Here is a 23,110-nt window from a genome sequence, read left to right on the forward strand (position 1 = left end):
TTGGTTTGTGAACTCTGCCTTGGAATCAGAACATGTTTCCGCTTCCTGTTGAGTGTGTTCCATTTGTAAATTGAATCCCCCACTGCTATGGGAAACCACGCCTTGGTTTAAGAACACTTTGGTTTAAGAATGGACTTCCAGAACGGATTAAGTTCATAAACCAAGGTACCACTGTACAGGGATATGAAGTAGTGTAGAAGTGTTGTTTCTTTTTCTTTCTTTTTTTTACAATGATAGCTCAATTATTTGAGTATTTACTCATGACCAAGGTCCACTGAGTTCAATAGAGTTTAATGCCACATATATTTGCATATGTGTGTTGTCTTTGACTGAAACACTGTGCATACTTACTAGACAGTAAGGACCAAACTGCCCATTGCATCAAATGTATAGCTTAATGGGAGGTTTTAAAAAAAGTAGGGGGGGGGGGACAGGAATCAAGACCGAAATGCACAGGGAAGATTTTTGAAGTCCTTTTCGGCTGCATTGTGGACCTGATTAAAGTCCATCCGTCCCCGGTATTTGTCATGAGAGGGAAGCTTCTAGTCGGGCCAGTCTGGTACTGTACAAGAGAAATAAAAGGTGTGAAGGTGAAAAGGTGTTCCAAAGCTCCAGTGGAAATAAATCTTTTGCTTCTTGTATCCCTTGCCAAGTATGGAACCTGTGGTAGAACCTCATTGGTGAATCTCAAATGTCGAGGAGTTTTATAGGGGAGAAAGTGTTCTCTGAGATAACTGGCACCTCCTTAGACATTTGGGGCTTAAAAGTTAAAACCAGGTCCTTGAACTGAGCTTGGAAATTAATGGAGTCTGTTACAGATCTTTTAGAAAAGGTGATATATATGAGAGCACCAACTTCAACCTGTCAGTAATCAAGCATTCTACATTAGCATTCTGCAAAAGCTTTAAGTTTCCAGACCGTCTTCAAAGATTGTAGGAAACACTACAATAATCCAGTCTGGAAGTGACCAAAACACTGATGACAGTGGCCAGGTCTTGCATCTTTCATCAGCAAGTGTAACTGGCATATCAACCAAAGCTCATAAAAGACCCTCCCAACCTCAGCTGCTTCCCTGAGACTCCTACATATGTGCCCTGCATTGGAATGGAGAAGGAAGTTGATTAAGATGCATTTTAATGTTCTAAAATGAAGAGGCTGGCAAGAAGGAATGGATGCAGAAATAGTTTTCACATACATAAATTAAAATTAAAATTAAAATTAAAATTAAAATTTAAAATTAAAATTAAAATTAAAATTAAAATTAAAATTAAAATTAAAATTAAAATTAAAATTAAAATTAAAATTAAAATTAAAATTAAAATTAAAATTAAAATTAAAATTAAAATTAAAATTAAAAAATATTATTATTTATACCCTGCCCATCTGGCTGGGTTTCCCCATACATCCCCTTCAAAAGCATCATCTGATACTGGATTCCAAGTCTCTTGTGTTCTGCAGGGGAAAGCCTGGCTGCTGTGAATTAAAAACTCCCGACTGTTGCCAGGTCCAAATCCTGGGCCAACTCAAGGGTGAAGAGAAAGGAACAAGCACAAACTTGTCGCATTAAGTTCTGACACCTGATGAAGTTCCTTCCCAGACTGAGCAATGTTCAAGCCTCCCGTCCCCACACCTCACTGTCCTTTCATTAGCCACAACTTGAAACAAATTCATTGAAGTGATAGATGGGTAAGTTTTAAAAAAATGGTTTTGGAGAAGGAACTACAGCCTGAAGGTATTGTTAAAATGCTTTGTTTTCCGTGTTTGCTGTCACCAACATCCACTGCCCTACTATTAATTTCTAAAAGCATAAAAAGCACAGGTCTAATTCAGGAGCTTTTCTGTTGATTTCTTAATTTTTTAAAATAAATAAATAAAAGCTTTCATGGGGTGGAGGAATGATCATTTGGAAGATATGACGTTAAATGTCTTGGATTTCTGAGACCAAACCTGGATTATAAGAAGAGACCAGTGACAAGGCAGCTGCAATATGTTAAATTTTGAGTACCAGATGGTTACAACAAATGTATTTATAATATATTCTGTAGACAACATTTCATAACTATAGAATATTTCACAATAATATAGGACATGACTACCATAGTGAAATTCAAGGCTGTAGTGTGAGTTCTGATAGGGTGGTTTTTTATTGACTTGCCTAAGATCCAGGACAAAGCGCTGCCTTTTGGAAATTCCCCCCAGATGTCAGTTCTGCCTTTGAAATCCCAGAAATGTCTGGGAAATTGTGGATGTATGGCAGCCCTAGTTCTAGGATGTTTAGGGTGCAGTCCAAATATACTCAAGTTGTGCTGATTGAGGGGCTATGGGATATAATGGAACTCATGATATGCTACTGGCATAATAGATATGCCAGCAGAACCCTCCAGATACATTGGCAGAATGGCTGAAACATTGTGCAGTCACTATGAGGGGCAATACAGAGGATGAGCACATTTATGCTGTATCCTATACCACCTAAATCCATGGCTGCACCCCTGTCAATGGCAGAACTTTATACCAACCCAAACATGGAGTTCATTAGCTCCATGTGTGGTGGCAATCACTTGCATAGTTTCTATTTGGTTGCCACTGCTGGTGTTTCCAGGAACACTGTGGGCATGTTTGTCATTTTAATGTTGTTTTTGTATGTTATGGTTGTGTGTTTTTCCCCTCCCCTCCTGGTCTGAGTATGTATAAGATACAGTGGCTGCTCCATCAATGCAGCAGTAAACAGAGTTGCTCTGCCCTTTATGCATTGTAAATATGAAACATTTTCTATGTTGTGGTACTATGTGTGATACAAAAGATCTGAGTTCCTCCACCAAGGAAGCAACTTCCAATCTCTTCCTTTTGCATCGATGCCATTTTCAGTCACGTAATAGTGTTCTATGTCCCAGATAATTAAGTATTATGGGGAGAGATTATGAAAACACTCCTGAATATTTAAGAAAACATAGTAACATTTGAAGTAATTGATTTTTATTTCTGTTTCTTTTGATTTCCAGCCACCAAAGGATGGACCTGGAACTGATTTTACTGAAACCATCGTGATATTTCCCATAGGTTCCAGAAATAAGCATGATTTTTGCTATTCCTATAGTCTGTCATTTTGGGATAAAAATGCATCAGATGTTTTGGACTGCCATTGAGAAGACTTACATAACAGATGTTTAAATGCATCTTGGAATGATTGAATAATGAGGAAAATGAATCATTTGCTTCTGTTCATTAGATCCAGACATCTGCGACTAGTTAGCAATGTGCAGGCTTTCACAAACAAAGAAATCCTAAGCCGAAAGATAGCCATATGACTTCATTAATTCAGATATATCAGAATTGTGTGTGTGTTTAGGACGAGAGGGAGGAAAGATAAAGAAACCTCGCAATGCTTAAGGCCAGAAAGGGGCAAGTGTACTAGGGACAGTGGCCAAGAGATAAGATAGTTAAAGGAAGTGAGACAAAATAAGGTGAAAAGCAAGGGACTGTGGGCATTGGTTTGTAATACACATCTAATTATTTGGCTGGAGACTTCTAGTATTGAGTTTATGTTACTGCAGTGGTACCTTGGTTCTTAAATGGCTTAGTTGTCGAACAAATCGGCTCCTGAATGCTGCAAACCCAGAAGTAAGAGTTCCGGTTTGCGAACATTTTTCAGAAGCTGAACGTCTGACACGGCTTCTGCAGCTTCCAATTGAAGCTCCTGCAGCCAATCAGAAGCCGTGTGTTGGTTTTCGGATGATTTCGGGAGTCGAACGGACTCCTGGAATGGATTAAGTTTGATAACCAAGGTACTACTGTACTATGTTTTGTACATTGTGGAAAGACAGCTGCCATTTTGGCTCATGTGAGGAAGCACACTTCTCTTAAGCAACTCAAACATTCCCGAATAATTACTTCATACTACATGAATACTTGTGAAGGCTTCTGTACTAGAAGTATTACTGACCTCGTTGTATCACCTGATCTTCCATAAGGTACACTTCTTTTCCCCACCCCACAACTGCAGAAGTTGGCTAATATATATTTAACACACACAGAGAGAGAGAGAGAGTAAGTGCATTAGAATCATCTTGTCAGATGCAATTTGAACAATTCCACAGAAGGCTTTAGACTGCCTTAACAGTTCACCACAGCTTTGACCTACATGGAATGAACTTTGCTGGGATGAGGCAGTGATTAGGTTTTAATGAGAGCTGATCCCCAGGATTCTGGGGGGATGCTTGCTGCTTTATAGGAAAAGTCTAGCAGTTGAACAATGAGCAGCTGCCGCGTGTGTGCATGGAGTGGACGTTTTCTTGTCTGGCTGGTTTGCCCCATTAACTGAGTTTTAAGTTGTGGATGAAACTGGTACCTCACAGTATTTATCATTCTGTTGTTTGGGTTGGCGTTCCAAACTAAGCAGATCTACTTAAAATCTATAGCCTATGCGGAGATTCATTCATTCCCACACACCCACTAGGCCATATGTTTGAACAGACTTGGGTTAAAACGATATGATGAAGAAACACAAACAAGGTAAATGTTCCACCAAGGGATCATTACATTTAAAGCAACAAAACCACTCATGGATTTTTTTAAAAATTGCATACGTTTATTGCAAAAAATATATAACATACAGAAAAGATGGGAGAGTGGCTTTTGTACATAGTAATCAAATGAGTCAGTCAAAACATGCCAAAGACTCTTTCCAAGGAACTGTTTCGTCATAACCTATTTCAGTTGTGTAGCAAACAATGGATATTGATTGACAAAAGAAATTATGTGTCTGGAATAATAATGTTTTGACTCAGGCACAGAATCAGTTACTTTTTTAAAGCTCCTGTTTGAGGAAACCCCATTAGGTCTTCAGCCTTTCCTGAGATACTCTGCAGGTCCCACAGACTTGGCTTGGAGCTCACTAAGCTTATTTATATTTGAGAATCCCTCTTTTCCATTTCTGGCACTGTCTGAAGGCCCCTTGAGCATAGACTTCCTAGGCTGGCCAATAGGAGCATTGGGAAGATTGTATTGTGTGCTTTATTGTTGTGCACAGCTTGAAAGATCCATGTCTTCATGTTTGTTTTCAAACATTTGTTTGCATTTTTGCAAATTAAGCATAGGTTGTGAAAGTAGTTGAAATAAAATTTGGATCCCCCTCTTATATTCAATGGATGTAATTCAACATTGTCCTACTACAAACATTCAATCTGAGCAAGTATGGTATATCAGCTTTCCAGAAAGAGCAATCTGAAGCTCACTTTGTATGCACATTTTCTTTTAAATATGCATTATCTGCTTTTAAAATATGGGGGGGTGTCATTAATTGAGCTTTACTCAGAGTAGACCCAATTAATAGCCCTACTCTGAGTAGGACTTACACTGACTACAGCCCATTGACTTTGAAATGATATTTAGCAAACTTCTAACTGTCTTGACATGTCTGGAAAAACAAAAATCGTTTTTATTCTAAGGAATTTGCTTTTCACCAATTGATCTTACCTATTTTGCAAAGAAATTGTAGGATGTGAGCTGGAAAGTTTCTAGTTCAGAGCTGTCATCCATCATGAACCCACGAAGCAACACTGCTCTCATAGTTTCAGCAATATGACTTGCCTTCTAGGATTGTTGTAAGGATTGCTATCACAATGTAAATGAAGTAATCTGAATACTTAAAATTTGTTATAAATACATGCTAAATATTCTAATAAGCATGACACTGCAATAAACCTTGAGAAAGTAGTAATGAACTCAAATCCTTTCAAATCCAAAGGACTTTTATCTTAGCTTTCTGTGGGAACTTCTAGAGGGTGGCTGTATATTGCAAAAGGGTCATTCAGATCTGATTTGGGGGGGGGGTTGAGATTTGCATGTTTGCTTCCATGCATTCTGTTTTTACAGTCATGCATATTCATTGCTTTTCTACTGTTTCTCTCTTATACACTCTGGAAGTGTGTGTTATAGTAAAATTTATAAGGACTGAAGCACTATATATTGGAATGTGGCTGCGCATAGTACTCATCATTTTCCAACCCTAATGGTTCAGGAGAGAAACTGTTTCAATGAACATTGTCAACTTTCAGAAGGGAGTAGTTTGCAGAAACTTAAATAGCCCACCGTTGTCATGGAGATGCTCTGTTCATTGTTAATAGGATATTCAGCATAGATAGCACCTGTTTCATTCATAGAACTATAGTACTGGATTATCATTATTGGCTTTTAGCACATTTGTAAGGAGCATCTTTGAAAACCAGTTCTGATTAGCAAGATTTGATGAGTATTCACTGAAATGCTCATAATGCTCTTCTATAGTAAAGACTTACAGCTCAGTCCTATGTCTACATAGATGCAAGCTGTATTGAGCCTGATGACAAAACTTAAATTTAGATCCCCCTGTGCTTTTAGTTTAGGATAATTTATTGGTGCACCCTATGCACTGTGGGTTAAACCACAGAGCCTAGGACTTGCCGATCAGAAGGTCGGCAGTTCGAATCCCTGCGACGGGGTGAGCTCCCGTTGCTCGGTCCGTGCTCCTGCCAACCTAGCAGTTCAAAAGCACGTCAAAGTGCAAGTAGATAAATAGGTACCGCTTCAGCGGGAAGGTAAACGGCATTTCCGTGTGCTGCTCTGGTTTCGCCAGAAGCAGCTTAGTTATGCTGGCCACATGACCCAGAAGCTGTATGCCGGCTCCCTCAGCCAATAAAGCGAGATGAGCGCCGCAACCCCAGAGTCGGCCACGACTGGACCTAATGGTCAGGGGTCCCTTTACCTTTACCTTATGACTCCTGGAAAGTAAAAATATTGAAAAAATCTCAAAGAAGCCAAAGACTCTTTGCACAACCAAAAACCTCTGTTTTGTTGTACTGTATATGGAAAACTCTCTGTTATAGTTTCACTTTTTTATATTTCCTTGCTTATTCAAAGAAGTCATAAAAGTGGTGAATCAACTGGATAAAGGCTTCATGGGCATTGGCTTGACTTTCAGCTACTCCATCCACATGCCTTCCCTTTTGGCTGCTGTCACTCATATCTCTTAAGATGCCATAACATTCTTACCTAAGAGAACACCCATCAGAAGTTCTCTTGTACTGTGTTGGCCAGTACCCACAGAGGCATGCACATGGAAAATGATAGGTTGCAATTGGTTCTGTATGTCTGTATCCAAGAAGGACGTGGAAAATACAAGATCCTGTTGGTCACTACTCATTGGGTGATCCAAGAAAAAAAGGCATGGACAAAGAACTTAATGTAACATTTTCCATCTGCTTATCACCTTGAGCTTAAGTAAAGGTAAAGTTACCCCTGCCCGTACGGGCCAGTCTTGCCAGACTCTAGGGTTGTGCGCTCATCTCACTCTATAGGCCGGGAGCCAGTGCTGTCCGGAGACACTTCTGGGTCACGTGGCCAGCGTGACATCGCTGCTCTGGCAAGCCAGTGCAGCACACGGAACACCGTTTACCTTCCCGCTAGTAAGCGGTCCCTATTTATCTACTTGCACCCGGGGGTGCTTTCGAACTGCTAGGTTGGCAGGCGCTGGGACCGAACAACGGGAGCGCACCCCGCCGCAGGGATTCGAACCGCCGACCTTTCGATCGGCAAGTCCTAGGTGCTGAGGCTTTAACCCACAGCGCCACCTGCGTCCCTTGAGCTTAGATCTGGCCATATTATGACCTACATGGCTTAAGTGGCAGATAAGGTGGACAATTAATCACATGCCCTTATCCATCCCCATGGCTGATGCCACTGCCACCCACCATCACTGCTTTTGTGCCTGTAGCATTTGGTACTTCAAAAAGTGGCTAAGGGCCAATGTGAGACTCTCTGGTCTGCCCACCTCTGGCCTCACTCTGAGGAAGATATTGTGGGTTAGATGGGTGTCACAGGTGCTCTCTAGGTCAGGTTCTGAGGAAGGGAGCACTTCCTCAAAGTACAGTTTGCAGGTGTCTTGCACCAACCAGATCAGTGGAATTGATTCTAAAAGCACTACTGAAGAAACGAGAAAAATAGGGCCTTCATTTAATAAAGTGGGAAGTTATATTCTGATGATTTGCTTCTATACCTGCCTTCCTTAATGGGAGGCATAAAGATCTCTATATGTGCCCACAAGGCCTTTGACCCAAGATTTTAATTTTTAAAAATTCCAGGCAGCTAGGCTTGCTTCAAAGCAAAGTCCTGATGAGGCTCTAGCTGTTTGGCCTATTCATTTCTCCAGAATGCTGCTGGCCCCAGTGTAGGCCCAAAGGCATTATTTTGGAAATAAAGATGGTAGTCAGCTGGAGTCTTGCTAGCACTTCACTTTGAAGTTTGCCTAATGGCCCATAAAATGTTTTTAAAATGGGACTGCACACTGCCTGATAAATGTAATGTGGGAGGCAATGAAGAGTGATTTTTTTTTGGGGGGGGAGCCTTGGGGTAAAGAAAGCAGCGGAAAGAGTGGGCACAGAGGAAAGTCAGAGAAATAAGACTCCCCTCCACACACACACACATGTAACTGAAAGCTTTTGAATTTGCATAGTTTTAATGCAGGAGCTCCCAAAGCCACTGTTAAATAATGGATCACATCTATCTCCATACTCTGAACCATAAAAATAATGGATCTGGCATTTGTGGTACCACTATGGCACATAAAATGAATCATTGGACTGGATTGTTATGGGTTGTCATTCTTTTTTTACAATGACACCCCTCAAACCACAATGAAATCGTATGGCACCTTTGTGTCCACAGGTGTGTTCTGCGAAATGCTGGTGGTTTTGCTGGCATCCAACAAAAAAGAAAAGTATTTTGGATCAACATTTTTGTGACGCTGCTTCCCTGGCAAGTGCTGGACCTCTAGAGCTACAAATGTAAGTTTTAATTTGATGGTGGATTGGGGAAACCCTATGTAAAAATCATGGAAATTCAAGAGGATTCATGTTAATTCTGGATCCAGCTTTTACCCCCAGACCTCATGGAAAAGTGTGTAGCTCTATCCCTTTTTTCCTGTATATGTGTATGTGAGCAAGTTGGGCTGGGGGTTGGAGTAACAGATGGGGAGAGAAGTGACCCTGTACCCATGTGAGGACTCTGCCAATTATTCAGGAAAAGTTTGGAGACAGATTTTCTGAGTTGGAAAAATGGCCAAGAAACTTCATGTCTCATATTTTTAAAACAACGAAAACTAAAAGTTCTAAGGCTCTACTAGTAGGAGTAATGGGCTGCTGGTTTGAAAATGTTTAACTCCACATTCATCAGTACCTTTGGTGACTTTTCCATTAACTTCAATAGTATCTGGACTTTCTGTAGTATTTTTCTTCTGTCCAGTTTGGTTTCCATCATTCTTACTCCTTTCATGAGCTTATGAAGGGCACAGATTCAGCTACTGGTAATCAACAGTAAGTAATGGAAATGATTAAATGTTAATCATCACTCTTTTGAGAAAATAAATGCCTTCATGTTTAATGAAGTTCAGCATTTGTAAAATTTCATTTCAATAGCCATTGTTTTTTTCTCTTGAAGTTTAATAACTGTCTGGCTCTCTATTGTGAAATGCTGAATGAAAGGAAAAGGGGAAAATGACACACAATCCATTGTACATAAAAGATTTTAAAAAGGACTTCCACCTAAACTGCACTTTTCTGTTCTGTGTATCTCTATTATGTAACAACAACAGGCCAGCATTCCCCTATGTACTGTATGTTAGCATAAAAATATCAGGCTATAGTTCTTTGGGGAAATGTGGTTATACAATGATAAAATCACAACTGAAATTGATTCAAGGGTCTGTACTGATAGATGGTTTAGAAATGAAATACAGTGGTACCTCTGGTTACGTACTTAATTCGTTCCGGAGGTCCGTTCTTAACCTGCAACTGTTCTTAACCTGAAGCACCACTTTAGCTAATGGGGCCTCCCGCTGCTACCGTGCTGCCGCTGCTCAATTTCTGTTCTTATCCTGAAGGAAAGTTCTTAAACTGAGGTACTATTTCTGGGTTAGCGGAGTCTGTAACCTGAAGCGTATGTAACCCGAGGTACCACTGTACATAGATACAATTCTTAAACTAGAATTATCTTTTGCCAGAGCACTTAGTTTAATGTTACCAGACGTCCCCATTTCCCGGAGACAGTCCCCGGATTTAAAAATCAGTCCCCATATAGAATCCATTGAAGTTGAAAGGTGTCCCTGAATTCATTGAAAAAAATCTGGTAACTTTAACTTAGTTAGGTCACATGAATTTCTAATAAATATATTGCTGTAAGTGCTTTGTATGTGGCCTTATGCAGAAGGAATCACATTCTTTTCAAGCATATATGGTTACAGGGGGTGGCACCCTTTTGCAGAAGGATTAAAACCCAGCTGCATTAAAATCCAGCTAATAGGAGTTGGAGTCCAAAATAGCTGGAAGGTACCAGGTTGGGGAAGGCTGTCCTACCCACTTTGACCTAATTATGATTCAGTTGACTTCTTTAAATAACTGGTGCCACATGTCAGTTGCCATATCCTCATTCATCTTGTGTAATCTTGATGTGAAACTATAAATGTTCTGTGATTCTTCAGCTGAAAAATTAGCTGTGGAACTAACAGCCTGTTACTGACTCCAGCGTGGACTATGAAAATGAGGAATGAAAATTTACTAGAGATTCCACATAAAACAAACCTGGTGTTTTATAGTTAAGTATTGTTCAGCTTCCGGTTGGTATTATATCTGAATGTAGACTAAGCTAGCTCTACACTTCTCTCCAGTACTGCATTTTATACTTTATTATCATGCTGTTATCTAGTTTTGTTGTGAATTGCTTTTGGAGGTGGAAACAGATTTTTTTTTAATGTAATGAATATCAATAAGGAAATGCCATATCTGTTTTAGGCTGTTGGTGGGAAATAAGAAAACTATGGAGTAATTGAGGGAGAAAAACTGAGAGGCAACAGATCATCAGGTGAATGTTGCTCAAAGCTCAGCCTGAAAAGAAAGAAAAGAAAAACCTAAAAACAAACCAGAATGCAACTCTGATCCTAAAGAATGCATATCTTAGGTAGTGATACAGTAGCTTGAACAGCTGTTGTTGCTGCTCTTTAACTTGTTTACACTTGTTTTTAAAAGTTTTTTTGTAAGTCACTTTGAGTTTTTTTCTGAAAACGTGACTAATAAACAATAAAAATAAAATAAACAACTGCTTCTACTCTAGAGCTCCTTTGTGTTGCAAATGCATAGTTTTATTGCAATGAACTGGAAACATAATGAAAACAGAGGATGCACCCAGCCTTTATACTGTTACAAAAGTAGCATGGTCATCTCAATAGGGTCTTGTTCCCCACAGGAGTACAGCCCTGGAGCCCAAGGCATCTCTCCCATTCTCTCTTCAGCCCGCCTGCCAAGATGGTTCTGGCCTTTGTTTCCCTTCTTCTTCCCAGGACATCTTTCATAAGACTGCTGAAGAAAAAGAATAAACGAATGAAACCCAGTCACTAGGGGGCTGGTGAGGAGGAAGTGGTGGAACTGCCAAGCCAGGCTAGTGAGGGGCCCTTCTGAGACCCTGGGACTGTGCACCAGTGCCTGTCTTGTCTGACCACTGGCCCCAGGTCTGCTCTTCTCCATGGCCAAGGTCCTTCTAGAGTATTTACTGCCTCTCTTGCTCATCTTGTTGCTCCACAATGTTACTCAGAAAAACATTTCAGCTGCTCATGTATTAAATATGTCGAAGTCAGGAAAGCAACAGGAAGAAGTGAACAAGAAAAAAAAAACCCTCAATGAATAAAATGAAGATATACTTTACTCTATCCATAGTAATCTACACCTCAATAACCTCTTGGTTAGATTATGATGTACTTTATGTGGGGCTGCCTTTGAAGATGGCTCAGAAGCTCCAGTTAAGAATATTGCTCCCTGTATTTTTAACTGGTCAAGTTCCTTCGGATCACAGCTTGCCAGTTTTAAAAGAGCTTGGCTGATTCCTTGTTCACTTCCAAGCCTAATTCAAAGTGCTGGTGCTTACTTTTAAAGCCCTAAAGTCGGAGCTTGAAACCTGTGACTCTCAGTTCAGTTCAGACCAGACATACGTTAACAGAAGAAAGAAGTAGAAGAGGCATAAAATATATAATATAGTGGAGAGGCTGTATGGAGGAGAGGGATGGCCATATTAGAAGGTGATTCTGAGGCAAAGGCCTGGGGTGAGCCTCGGATAACAGAGCTTGGATTTACTTGAGACCATCTGCTTTCCACACCTGTGCTGTGTTTCCCCTACCCACTCACTCCTAGCTTGCACTTGGCAGCACTGGTGGGTTAGCTAGCTGTGATCTCTTACAGCAAACCCTCGCCACCTTGTCCCTCATGCACAGAATTTTTTTTTTTGCAGTGGCTTTGGAAGCCAGAGGTTTTGTAAACTTTGGACTTGGATATCATACTAAACTTTATTTTTCTATGTATGCAATGGGATAAAGATTTCGTATGGAGAAACTGAGCCGGCCAATTAAGGACCATCTTTTCAAAACCATATTTCCTACATATATTTTACTTATTATTACATATTAACTTGCACTGGTGCTAGACTATCATCAAGTGATTGTTATGCGCTTCCTTAACATTACAGACTGTTTCTGTAACAGGCCAGGGCATAAAAAGTACAAATTGTTTATGGGAAGCAAGTGCAGTTAACAGACTTGCACCTTGCTTAGAAGTGTTGCTGCAACAAATGTAATTACTATTTAAGCATCTATGGTAATGTGCAGTGCTATGGCAAGCACAAATGTAAGTGTTTAAGCATTTTAATACAAGCAAAATCCATTACATAATACAAAATGAGGTGTTAAATTGTATTATAAATTTACTTTTGCTCTTCTGCAAGGACATTTGTCAGCTGTGGGTGAACTTGGGGGGAAGTGAGAAAGGTAGCTATGCCAAGAGAATGACATACTCTCCCCCTCCCGCCCTCCCTCAAAATATGGGCCCAACATACTATTTGCCCTGCAAATTTTGGGTCCCATATCTAGTGCACAGAGCCTGTTGTTTTATTATTGGTTTTGTTCTATCTCCTCACATGCAATATATTGTTATCTTTTACTGTTGTTAGTCTTAAGCCTAAATAACCATGGTGCATCTGAATCAGCAAAACCAGATGCCTTTATCTACCCCAGCTGCAATAAAGCATGTCTCTCTCATATTGGTCTCTACAGCCACAGCAGGCACCGTAACTCTCCAATGATTTGACTTTACCCCCTATGGCATACTCTTCCATTGTCTTTCGAGGCATACAGATGCCAACAACAACTCAGAAAACTGCATTAGTAGCATGATTATAGTTAATATAGGATAGCCAACTAAGAGATGATTGACAAACTAGGAAATACTTACTTGGAATTTTGCCTCTACCATGCACTCACTTGAAACAAGTCACTCTTTCTTAGGCTTAGCACTTCCTTCTCCTGCATATGCAATATAAAGGCAATAAACTTTATAAACCTATCTTACAAAGCTTTTGTAAGGATTACAGGGTAACGAATGTGAAGCACTCTGAACACCTCTAAAGCACGCTATAAAGGTAAGTGCTATTTGTTTTAAATTTTTATTGATTTAATTATGGTTTTGTGACTATTTGTTTTCATGGATTTTAGCCAAGTTTTGCCTAGAATTTTATCAGTACACCGTTTGGATGATTTCTTTTTTTTTTAATCAATCTGTTTATCCAACAAGGCTTTGGGGTTGCTTTCAAAGAGCACCAGTCATAGATGCCACAAAGAAAACTTCCTTTGAAAGTTAGGGAAGGGCACAGTAATGCATTCTAGCTTCGCTGGTTGAGGTGGTGCAATTGATGTAGGGCAGCCAAAATAGTTTTGCCAAAACAAGAGAGCATATGCCTTATCTGCACATTTAGGAACTTGTACAGATGTTGAGGCATAATAAAGGGATTTGCAGAACTAAGTTTCAGGAGGTAAATGCTAAAAAGCTATAAGCTAGGTTTCTGCTGGTATAAACTATACAAAAGCAGCCAAGGATAGGCTTCATCTCAGTGTCTGAAGAACAATGGTTAGCTCAGGAGGGGGTGGTCATTTGGACTCTTGATGTCATGGATTACTATAGAATTAGAAAGGCATGAGCAAAATCATGCATGAAGACGTCATACAGGAAGAATGATCTACATTTTATTTTAGATAGTCAGTCTATCCATGTGAAAAGGATCTAGGTGTCTTAGTGGATCACAAGTTGGACATGAGCTAGCAGCATGACAGGTATTTTTCTTTCTTTCTTTCTCTCTCTCTCTAGTTAAAAAAAGAAATAAATAAAGAGTAGACTGCACAATCAAAAGCAGTGTCCCAATCATGGGAAGTAGTATTTCTGCTCTATTGTGCGCTGGTCATACCACATCTGAAGTCATGTGCTCAGTTCTGGTCATGTTTTAAGAAGGCTAAGTGTACAGACGAAAGTGATCAGCATGGGTCTAAAAACAAAGTCCTGTGACAAAGTTGTAAGAGCTGAGTATGTTTATCCTGGAGAAGATTAAGGACACAGTGGTCTTCAAATATCTGAAGCACTATGATGCAGAACATAGAGCAGACTTTGCTCTCTCTTGCACTATTGAGCATCGTGAGACGTAACAGTGGAAATTTCAGGGCAGCAGGGGAAGCTTCCCAATGGCAAGTGTGCTATTCCACTGTCAAGAGGTAGTGGGCTCTCTCTTGCTGTTGGTATTTAAGTAGAGACTAGATGACCATCGGCCAGGGATGTTATAATTGCATCTTGCATGGCAGACCTTGCATTGAGCAAAGAGTTAGACACAGAGTTGGACCTCCAAGGTCCTTTCCAGCTCATTGTTTGTAAACATATCATATATTCCTGAGACTGTTTTCACATGGGAACTCCCCATTACCTGCCTGTAAGATCTAGTTCGACCAGTTCAACTAAAGACATAGCCAATGTTCAAGCCAGCAGCCGATTTCCCACAGTTTGCCAACCTCTTTGCGCAAACTGGAGAAACTGCCATGGTCACAGAACACACACCATAACCAAGAGCACAACTCTTTAACCGGCTACAGTAGATCATTTCTTTCTTGTGGGATGGGACCCTAGATGAACCAGGAAAGGCATGTGCACTCAGAGGCACCATACAGGTGACCCTTGCCTCAAAGTATCCAGGGCTGGTGCAGAAATTCTTCACGCGAATTTAGAGGCATGTGGCAAATCTTGCAAGAGGCACAAGAAGTCCCATTTGCAAGCCTCACTGCTGGTGTTTTTTCTCTACCACTGTGTGAACACTTGAGAGAGCCAGTATAGGATTTTAGACTGCTGGATTAGGCCCTAGGTTCAGAACCCTCACTGAAGAAGATCACTGGGTAAATGTCAGAGGACGGCCTTGTGCCAACCCCTCTCTCTCAGTCTTGCTTCCCAGTGTTGTTGTGCAGCTAAAAGAGGTGGGAGGATGCTGCCCCTGAACGTTGATGCAGGGTGGCGAAACATTCGTCGGTCCAGGAACCGTGTGGGTGGCCCTCATCCCGCAGGTTTCCTCCTGCTTCATTATTGTTGGCATTCTGACACTGACACACACACCCTTCTCTCCGACCAGTAGACCACTCTCAACACCTTTGCAACATATCTCAACGGAATGGGGTCATCGCAGGCTGCAAAGCGGCTCTCACGTGGCTCGCGCTGATGCCAGAAACTAGAGAACCTCTTCAGAAACCCATTCGCAAGGGCTCGCCCTCTTCCAGCGCGTGCTAGTGGCGGGTGAAGCGGGGCATTGCCAGTCCGCGGAATGAAGCTGGAAAGCGGCTTCTTATTGCCGAAAACTTCCCCAAGCGAGAGCTTTTACGTTTCCCCCCCTCCTCCCGCGAAGTTCGTGCCTGCAAGGCTGCCCATAGCGGGTTACTACCAGGCAGCGCGCGAAGAAAACAAAACACCACAACAAGGCGAGGAAGAGGGATAAGAAGCAGCGCGGCTCTCGGAGGGAGCGAGGCATTCCGGAGTCTTTTGTGGCAGCGCGGCCTGAACCCCGCTGCGAGGAGAGCGGCGGCGCTTTGCATTGCGGCTGAGGAGACCAGCAGGGCTCGAGGGGCGGGAACCTGAGGCGGTGCGGCTCCTCCTCCTCGTCGTCTTCGCCACCGCCGCCGCTGCCGGTGTGGCCGGGCGCTGCTCCTTCTTTCCGTCTCCTCACCATGGTTGCAGCAGCACAAAGCGCGAGCGAGCGCTGGAGGCCGCTCCCGCCGTGAGCCTCGGCCTGCCCGACCACAACACTCCTCCCCCTGCTTCCCCTCAGGCACAGCTCCGCCGCCCCTTCGCTCCCTCCCTCCCCAGGCCGGAGACGGAGCCCGAGCGCGGCCAGGACGCGGCGGCCCCTTTCCCGCCCCGCCGCCTGAGGGGATGCGGCGGCGGCTGAGGCGGGAGAAGCAGGGCGAAGACGACGACCGCGGCGGCGGCGAGGACGCCGAAGACAGTGCCGGGCAGCCCGGCAGAGGCGGAACTGGGAGTCGCTGCTGCTGCTGCTGCTGCCGGCAACAGGCCCCGACCGGGCGGCGGCGCTGCTGAGGCCGAGGGGCTGGTCGCCGCCGCCGCCGCCGCCGAGGAGGAGGAAAGAGCGGCGGCCCGAGTGAGTGACGGGCGGTCAGCGGGAGCCGCCTCTCTCCCCCAACTCCCTCTCGGCGCCCGCCGCTGGGGGCTCTGAGAAGCCCGCCTAGCCTCGGGGCCAGGAATAGGCGCTGGTGAGCGGCAGGAGACGAGCGGAGGGGCCGGGGCGCCTCGTTCGGCCCGGAGCAGAGAAGGGGCGAGATGGCGTCCTACGTGGATAACAACTTCCGCCAGGCGGTTATGAAAAACCCGGCCGACAGGAGCCCCCAGGTATTTCTCTACCCCCGAGCCGTGGCTCAGGCAGCTTCCCCCCGAAACTCACCTCAATCTCCTCTTGCTGGTCTTGCAGTACAGTATTCCCCGCTCCATTCTCTCTCTCTCTCTCTCTCTCTCTCTCCACCACCCTCGCCATGTATCTCATTTGGGCATAATTTATCTGTCTCGTCGAGAGGAGAGCCCAGCCATAAACAACCCCTCTCTTCCCCTGCGTTTCCCCACGCCAACTCGGCCTACACATATAGGGAGCTCTTCTCAGTATGAGTTCCCAATGCCCCATAAATGAGATATAATGCATCGAATATAATGTCTCTGTTGGCACAATCGCCGGCGGCCAGTTCACTCCGTGTTCCTTTATTTTAAAAAATGTCATAGCTACCTATGTCAACAGAGCTGTGATGTTAAGTGATTGTAAGGGTGACGGGTGGGTATCATCACACACACACACACACACACACACACACAGCCTGCCTGGCCAACGTAGTTACAATTGAATGGCATTCTCTGGCTCTTAGAAAAGTGTGTATGTTTTCCCCAAACGCCCCCCTCCTTCTCCTCCAAACAACTGAGTTACTTTAGATTCCTTCTCTTGTCTACACAGAGAGATACATCAGCTAATCTGCTGTTTTCAGATATCTCTAATCCCTTTTCTACTTACGGGAAGAAAAGCTTCTCTCATTCATTCACAACACTATCACTAGGCTCCCCTCCCCCTATCTCCACCAGCATTGTAACCCCTTAGATGGGTGCTAGTATTAAGATGGATGCTTAATTTAGTCTTTCACCCTTCTCTGCTGCTAAGTTTGACTTGAGCATTCATTTCAGTAGGTTGATAGCTTCATACCTAATCTTGCGGGGGGGGGGGGGCAGAGGCGGTTAGCACTGTGGTTTAAAATCTCTCCCCTCCCAGTTTGGATATTGGATTTCCACAACATTGCTTTCTGAATAGCTATGCTAAAAAACAAAAACAAAACAACCTTTAATGAACAAGCTAAGTGCAACACTTATTAAAATGTTAGGGTGTAGTGGCGTTCAGATTTGTTTATTGTGGTAAGGGTTTTGAGCTCTGCTGTAAAGGAACTGAGATATATCATTTGGTGTATTGGCTTGTGATTGCTATGAGATAATGGTGCAATAACCTGTAGTCTCCTTTGCATGTGGTGCTTAAGATACCCGTTGTAAAGTATGCCAGTGATTCTCCCTAGGAAGAGAACATTTAGATAAAATACTTTTGGGGGCATATTTTATAATGTCATGCACAAAAGCTTGTTGTTTAGGATGCTTCACATCCTAACTTGAAAGAACAAATCATTTATTTCATCTGCTTTCTTTCCTTACTGTTTTTGCCATATTTTTATTAACCCACAGTGCTTTGTGGTACTTCTGGCAGATGTATGTTGCTCAAAAATGCAATGAACTTCTCCAGCAATGTGATAAGTGTTTTTCTTTTTTATCCATCTGTACATTTCATTTCTGGCCTGGTTCTGTGGAATGTCAGGAATTGGCTTGGTTTCTTTGTCAGATTATTAGCTCTTGGTAAACAGGATCTGAATTGGAAGATGAGGCTCATAGAGTACATTTTGATAGGATAACCCTTTTAAGGTTGTGCTAAGCTGTGAACAGATTCTGTCTCATTTGGAACAGTGACTGTATGGGTTATTAGTGCCAATTGTTAAAAGATAAATTAAGCTTTTTTTTTGTTTTTTTAAACACAAACCTGATCCCTCTATATAGCCTTGACTCAGTAGCTAATGCTTTATGGTGTTAGTTTGCTTGTTGGAGTTAGTGCCATCTGTCTTGCTTTCTAAGGGGTCTGAATTCCCATGTATTGCCATCCATTTCCATGGTTGTTGGGCAATTCTTGGGTCCTTTTTAGGCTAAAGTTTTAAATTGTGCACAAATCCAATTAATTGATTTTGAGACGACTCACCCTTAAACACTTACCATTAACAAGTTGCACTAGGCAGTGTCAGAAACTCTGATATGAAAGCTAGGAGCTAAATGGCACCTTAAACCTAGATTATGGGCGCAACAATGAAATGTCTAAGCACACTTTTTTAATAGCAAGAGTACAGAGCTGAAAATGAATGAACTGCAGCTAAAATATTATGTTCACTTTTCACATGGTCTAATCTTTTCCTTGCCCCCCCCCCCAATATTCCTAAGAGGGTCTCTTCTCCAGTCTTCAGAGAGTAGCTGGAAGTGGGAAGGCAGAAAAAGGTCCTATTTTCCTTCCATTCTGCTTGTGCTAATGAAATTCCCTGTCACAAAATGCACCTAGAACAATGGGAGTACACACACACGCATGCATGCATACATACATGCATACATACATACATACACACACACATATACATACACACACACACACATATATATACACATACATACATCTAGTGTTTATGGTTTGGATGTGAGTCAAACCATATCTTAGTTGTTTTCTTTTTTAATGAATGTTGTTACTGGTTTTTACTATCTTGCTTTAGTGGTATGTTCTTATGTCCTTGCTTGACCTTTTAACTTGACTATATTTACACAGTTCCCTGAGGTTCTGGTTGTGTGTAGTAAGGCCCAGGAAAAGCTGCATTTTTATTAATGGGCCTCTGACCTGCATATTGGAATGATAGGAAAGGAAAACTGTTGGTCAGCAGCAAGAAAACTGGCTGGATTTCAGCATCATCTAGTGGTCCATTAGGCTAGGGTAACTGTGTTCTGTGCCAAATAAAAAGAACTTTATTTTATTGTCTTGCTGCCATATATTTTTTCTTAAAGGAAAGAAGTGACACAGTAAAAAAATTAGCTTTAGTGTAGAGATAGGGCCAACATAAATGGTGCAGAAAGCTAAATCCAGAACACCAGGACTGCATTAGCACTGCAACTGTTAAGTATCTGCAGACTGAAAACACTGTAGCAACATGCTTTAAAAGGTAGCTTATATCAGTAAGGCCCCAGTTGGCCTTTTATATTAGTTTAAAAGAAAAATTCAGACCGAAGGGAATGCACTTGGTTGGCAACACTGGAAAGATTTTGGTCATTTTGTTTTGGATTTTACCAGCTGAATAAAGGATGATACTCAGCCCTTACTGTGATTTCAGTTGCTATTTCAATATTAAACTTTCTCTTGCATAACTACAGAGTTATTTCAGTTATTTCTTTTCGCTCTTGCACTGTCTCAGTAGGTGCCTCTAATGCTACAGTCTATGTACACGTACCTGGATTAAGTTTCATAAATTGATATGCATAGGATTGCACTGTAAGACTATTTCAGTGCATCTTTAATGCAGCCAACTAAGTTCTTGGTTTACTTAAGTTCAGATAGTTTACCTAAGTTCAGATATCTGAGTCTGTTCATTTCATACTGGTTTTATAGAGAAACCTTTCAACCAGATTTATATTTTGCCTTTTATCACTGGTTGGTACAAACTGAACAGTCTCAGTGTTTAAATATGGCTAAATTATCAGTCCTGAAATTAATGGGGATAAGGGGCTCCTAACCTTTGTGCCACTGCAGCATGACTAACAAGATGTCAGGCCAGGATTGTGAGCAGGATGTGGCATATAAAGTATTAATGATGAAGGCAAAACATGTGGAAGATATCCCCTATGTGTATCTCCCCCCCCAATAGGTGTATTTCCCCCTAATGTGTATGTGTGTATTGTAACAATTTAGAATTCACATTTTAACCCTGAATATATCTTGGAAATTTCAGACATGATCTAGTTCACTGTGGATACAATGCACTCTCACATGCAGAGGAATCCTGTTAGACTGACAAGATCTGTTTTCTCCTCTACCTGTGTTCATACAGGCAGCGTGACAGTGAGAATAGTAGGGCCAGTGCACACCTACCATCTTTCCATCCAACCCACCATTTTGCTTCTCCATCCACCAAATAGAGGGAGAATGCTGAATGGGATGTGGCAGGTGTTCAAAGGTCTACTGTTCTCCCCTAATGGCCCATATAACTGCTTATGTGTATGTATAGCAGGGAGGACTTCAGCTACACTGTAGAAATCGTCTGCATTTGAGTGCTACATCTGAAGGCAAATGATTTGTGTCCCTAGTGTGTTTCAATGGAGCAAATGAAAGGAGGAGATAGATAAGCAATGGTTGATGAACATATGTTTGCTTATGTTTTGGCAAAAAAGTTATGATGTAATATAGCATGCTGACAATTGTACTTACTTTAGAGTAGACATAAAGTAAGCCTTCAACTTGCGCTCATTTAACTTGTGTGCATTCAGCTTTGTCCAAAAGAAACGAAAGAAAGGACAGGGGGTAGGAGTCCAGGAAAAATACTTTGGCAATCCCACCTGCCATTGAACCCAGTGTGTTTGACTATACACGATTTGGGCTGTAGGTGCGATCTCCACAATGTAACCCCCATGTAAGTTGTGGGCTTATTGTACATAGAATTGGACTGTTAAAAATGTGAGTCAGCTTTCTGTCCCTTTCAAGAACTCAGGGTGTGTTGGAATGTTCTGCTTTAAAACCTGAAATAGCTCTTTGACTGTAGGAATACCTTTATTCTTGTTGGTAGAACCTGGTGGAACTATAAAGTAGAAAGTTGTAAGCTGATTCAGAAAAGCCTTGAAATGGTCATGAAATCAAAATAGATATGGATTGGGGCTGTAGGTCACCTTTATAGAAACAAATATTCTCTCACATAATCATTTTGATAAGTTTACGTCTTCTCATGACTCAGTTTGAAGCAAAGTAAAATAAATAAATAAAAATCCTTCTAGTACCACCTTAGAGACCAACAAAGTTAGTTATTGGTATGAACTTTCATGTGCATGCACACTTCTGCTTTATTTACCATTTAGAAAGCAAATGATAAACGACTTACCAAAATGAATGCAGTGATGCCTATTTTGTTCAAATATATTACTTCGTTCTTTGTAGGGCTACCTGGAAGTAAGTCTCACTTTATCCAGTGGCACAATTTCCACACATTCTTTCTGTCATAAATTTCATGTATTTGAAGTAAATTTCAAGAGCATATGTTGGGATTCAAATCCTGATGAGTTTAAAAACCATTGCTATTTCCTTTCTTTGTAGGCAATTTTTATTTAAAATTAAAGTTGAAAATACAGGCAAGAAATACCAGTTTCTGAAAGGTTATTGGGGACTGCTGCCGCCCTGGTTTTCTTGTTCTTGGCAGATCACTACATTTGTGGCCTTGTAGGCTAAAACTTGAAGTAAAATGAAATTATCTTCCATTCAGTACTTCTTTAATGAATAAAGAATGTATAGGATAAAAGTAAAGGACTAACAGTGTTAGTAGATTGACATTATTGGTTGGCACATCATCCCAATCACTGAGATGTTTACCACAGACTTGATACTCTAGAGTTTTATACTCTAGGTATCCTGGTTTTTAAAAGGATAGTAATAATAATAATTTATTATTTATACCCCACCCATCTGGCTGGGCTTCCCCAGCCACTGGGCGGCCTCCAACCAAATATCAAAAACACAATACAGCATCAAACATTAAAAACTTCCCTAAACAGGGCTGCCTTCAGTTGTCTTTTAAAAGTAAAATAGTTGCTTATTGCCTTGACATCTACTGGGAGGGCGTATCACAGGGCAGGCGCCACTGCCGAGAAGGCCCTCTGCCTGGTTCCCTGTAACCTCACTTCCCACATCGAGGGAACTGCCAGACGGCCATCGGCATTGGACCTTGGTGTCTGGGCTGGACGATGGGGGTGGAGACGCTCCTTCAGGTATACAGGACCGAGGCTGTTTAGGACTTTAAAGATCAGAACCAACACTTTGAATTGTGCTCCGAAACGTAATGGGAGCCAATGCAGATCTCTCAGGACCGGTGTTATATAGTCTCTGTGGCCACTCCCAGTCACCAGTCTAGCTGCTGCATTCTGGATTAATTGCAGTTTCCGAGTCACCTTCAAAGGAGCCCCACATAGAGTGCATGACAGTAGTCCAAGCGGGAGATAACTAGAGCATGCACCACTCTGGTAAGACAGTCTGCGGGCAGGTAGGGTCTCAGCCTGCGTACCAGATGGAGCTGGTAGACAGCTGCCCTGGACACAGAATTAACCTGTGCCTCCATGGACAGCTGTGAGTCCAAAATGACTCCCTGGCTGCATACCTGGTCCTTCAGGGGCACAATTACTCCATTCAGGACCAGGGAGTCCTCCACACCAGCCTGCCCCCTGTCCCCCAAGAACAGTACTTCTGTCTTGTCAGGATTCAACCTCAATTCTTGATCTAACAGCTCCAAAGTAATTAGAATTGTGGTTTGCACACACAGAGTTGTATATTTGCAGTTGTTTGTATTCCCATTTAACATGTGTGGTCCATA

The 23,110-nt window shown here is 42.1% G+C and overlaps 1 protein-coding gene and 1 long non-coding RNA gene across 7 annotated transcripts in view; one reads left to right on the forward strand and one right to left on the reverse strand.

The window, feature by feature from the left end:
- Positions 1-8,461: 8,461 nt before the first annotated feature.
- LOC144328876 (uncharacterized) lies at positions 8,462-17,103 on the reverse strand. Its single transcript, XR_013394202.1, has 3 exons — positions 16,828-17,103; positions 13,302-13,372; positions 8,462-11,384 (listed from the first exon to the last, which is right to left on the reverse strand). It is a non-coding gene; the product is annotated as an uncharacterized LOC144328876 (long non-coding RNA).
- RAPGEF2 (Rap guanine nucleotide exchange factor 2) overlaps positions 15,641-23,110 on the forward strand; it is a 164,672-nt gene continuing 157,202 nt past the window's right edge. For 2 of the 6 annotated variants that reach the window (XM_028743028.2, XM_028743031.2), the window contains exon 1: positions 15,645-16,775. In XM_028743028.2, coding sequence (XP_028598861.1) covers positions 16,707-16,775 — 69 coding nt within the window. In that variant the 5' untranslated portion in view covers positions 15,645-16,706. Of the gene's footprint in view, positions 16,776-23,110 lie in introns of all 6 variants that reach the window. The other 4 variants (XM_028743033.2, XM_028743029.2, XM_028743032.2 and 1 more) reach the window with 3 other exon arrangements.

This window comes from Podarcis muralis, chromosome 9 (assembly GCF_964188315.1).
Source record: "Podarcis muralis chromosome 9, rPodMur119.hap1.1, whole genome shotgun sequence".
Lineage (NCBI taxonomy): Eukaryota > Metazoa > Chordata > Lepidosauria > Squamata > Lacertidae > Podarcis > Podarcis muralis.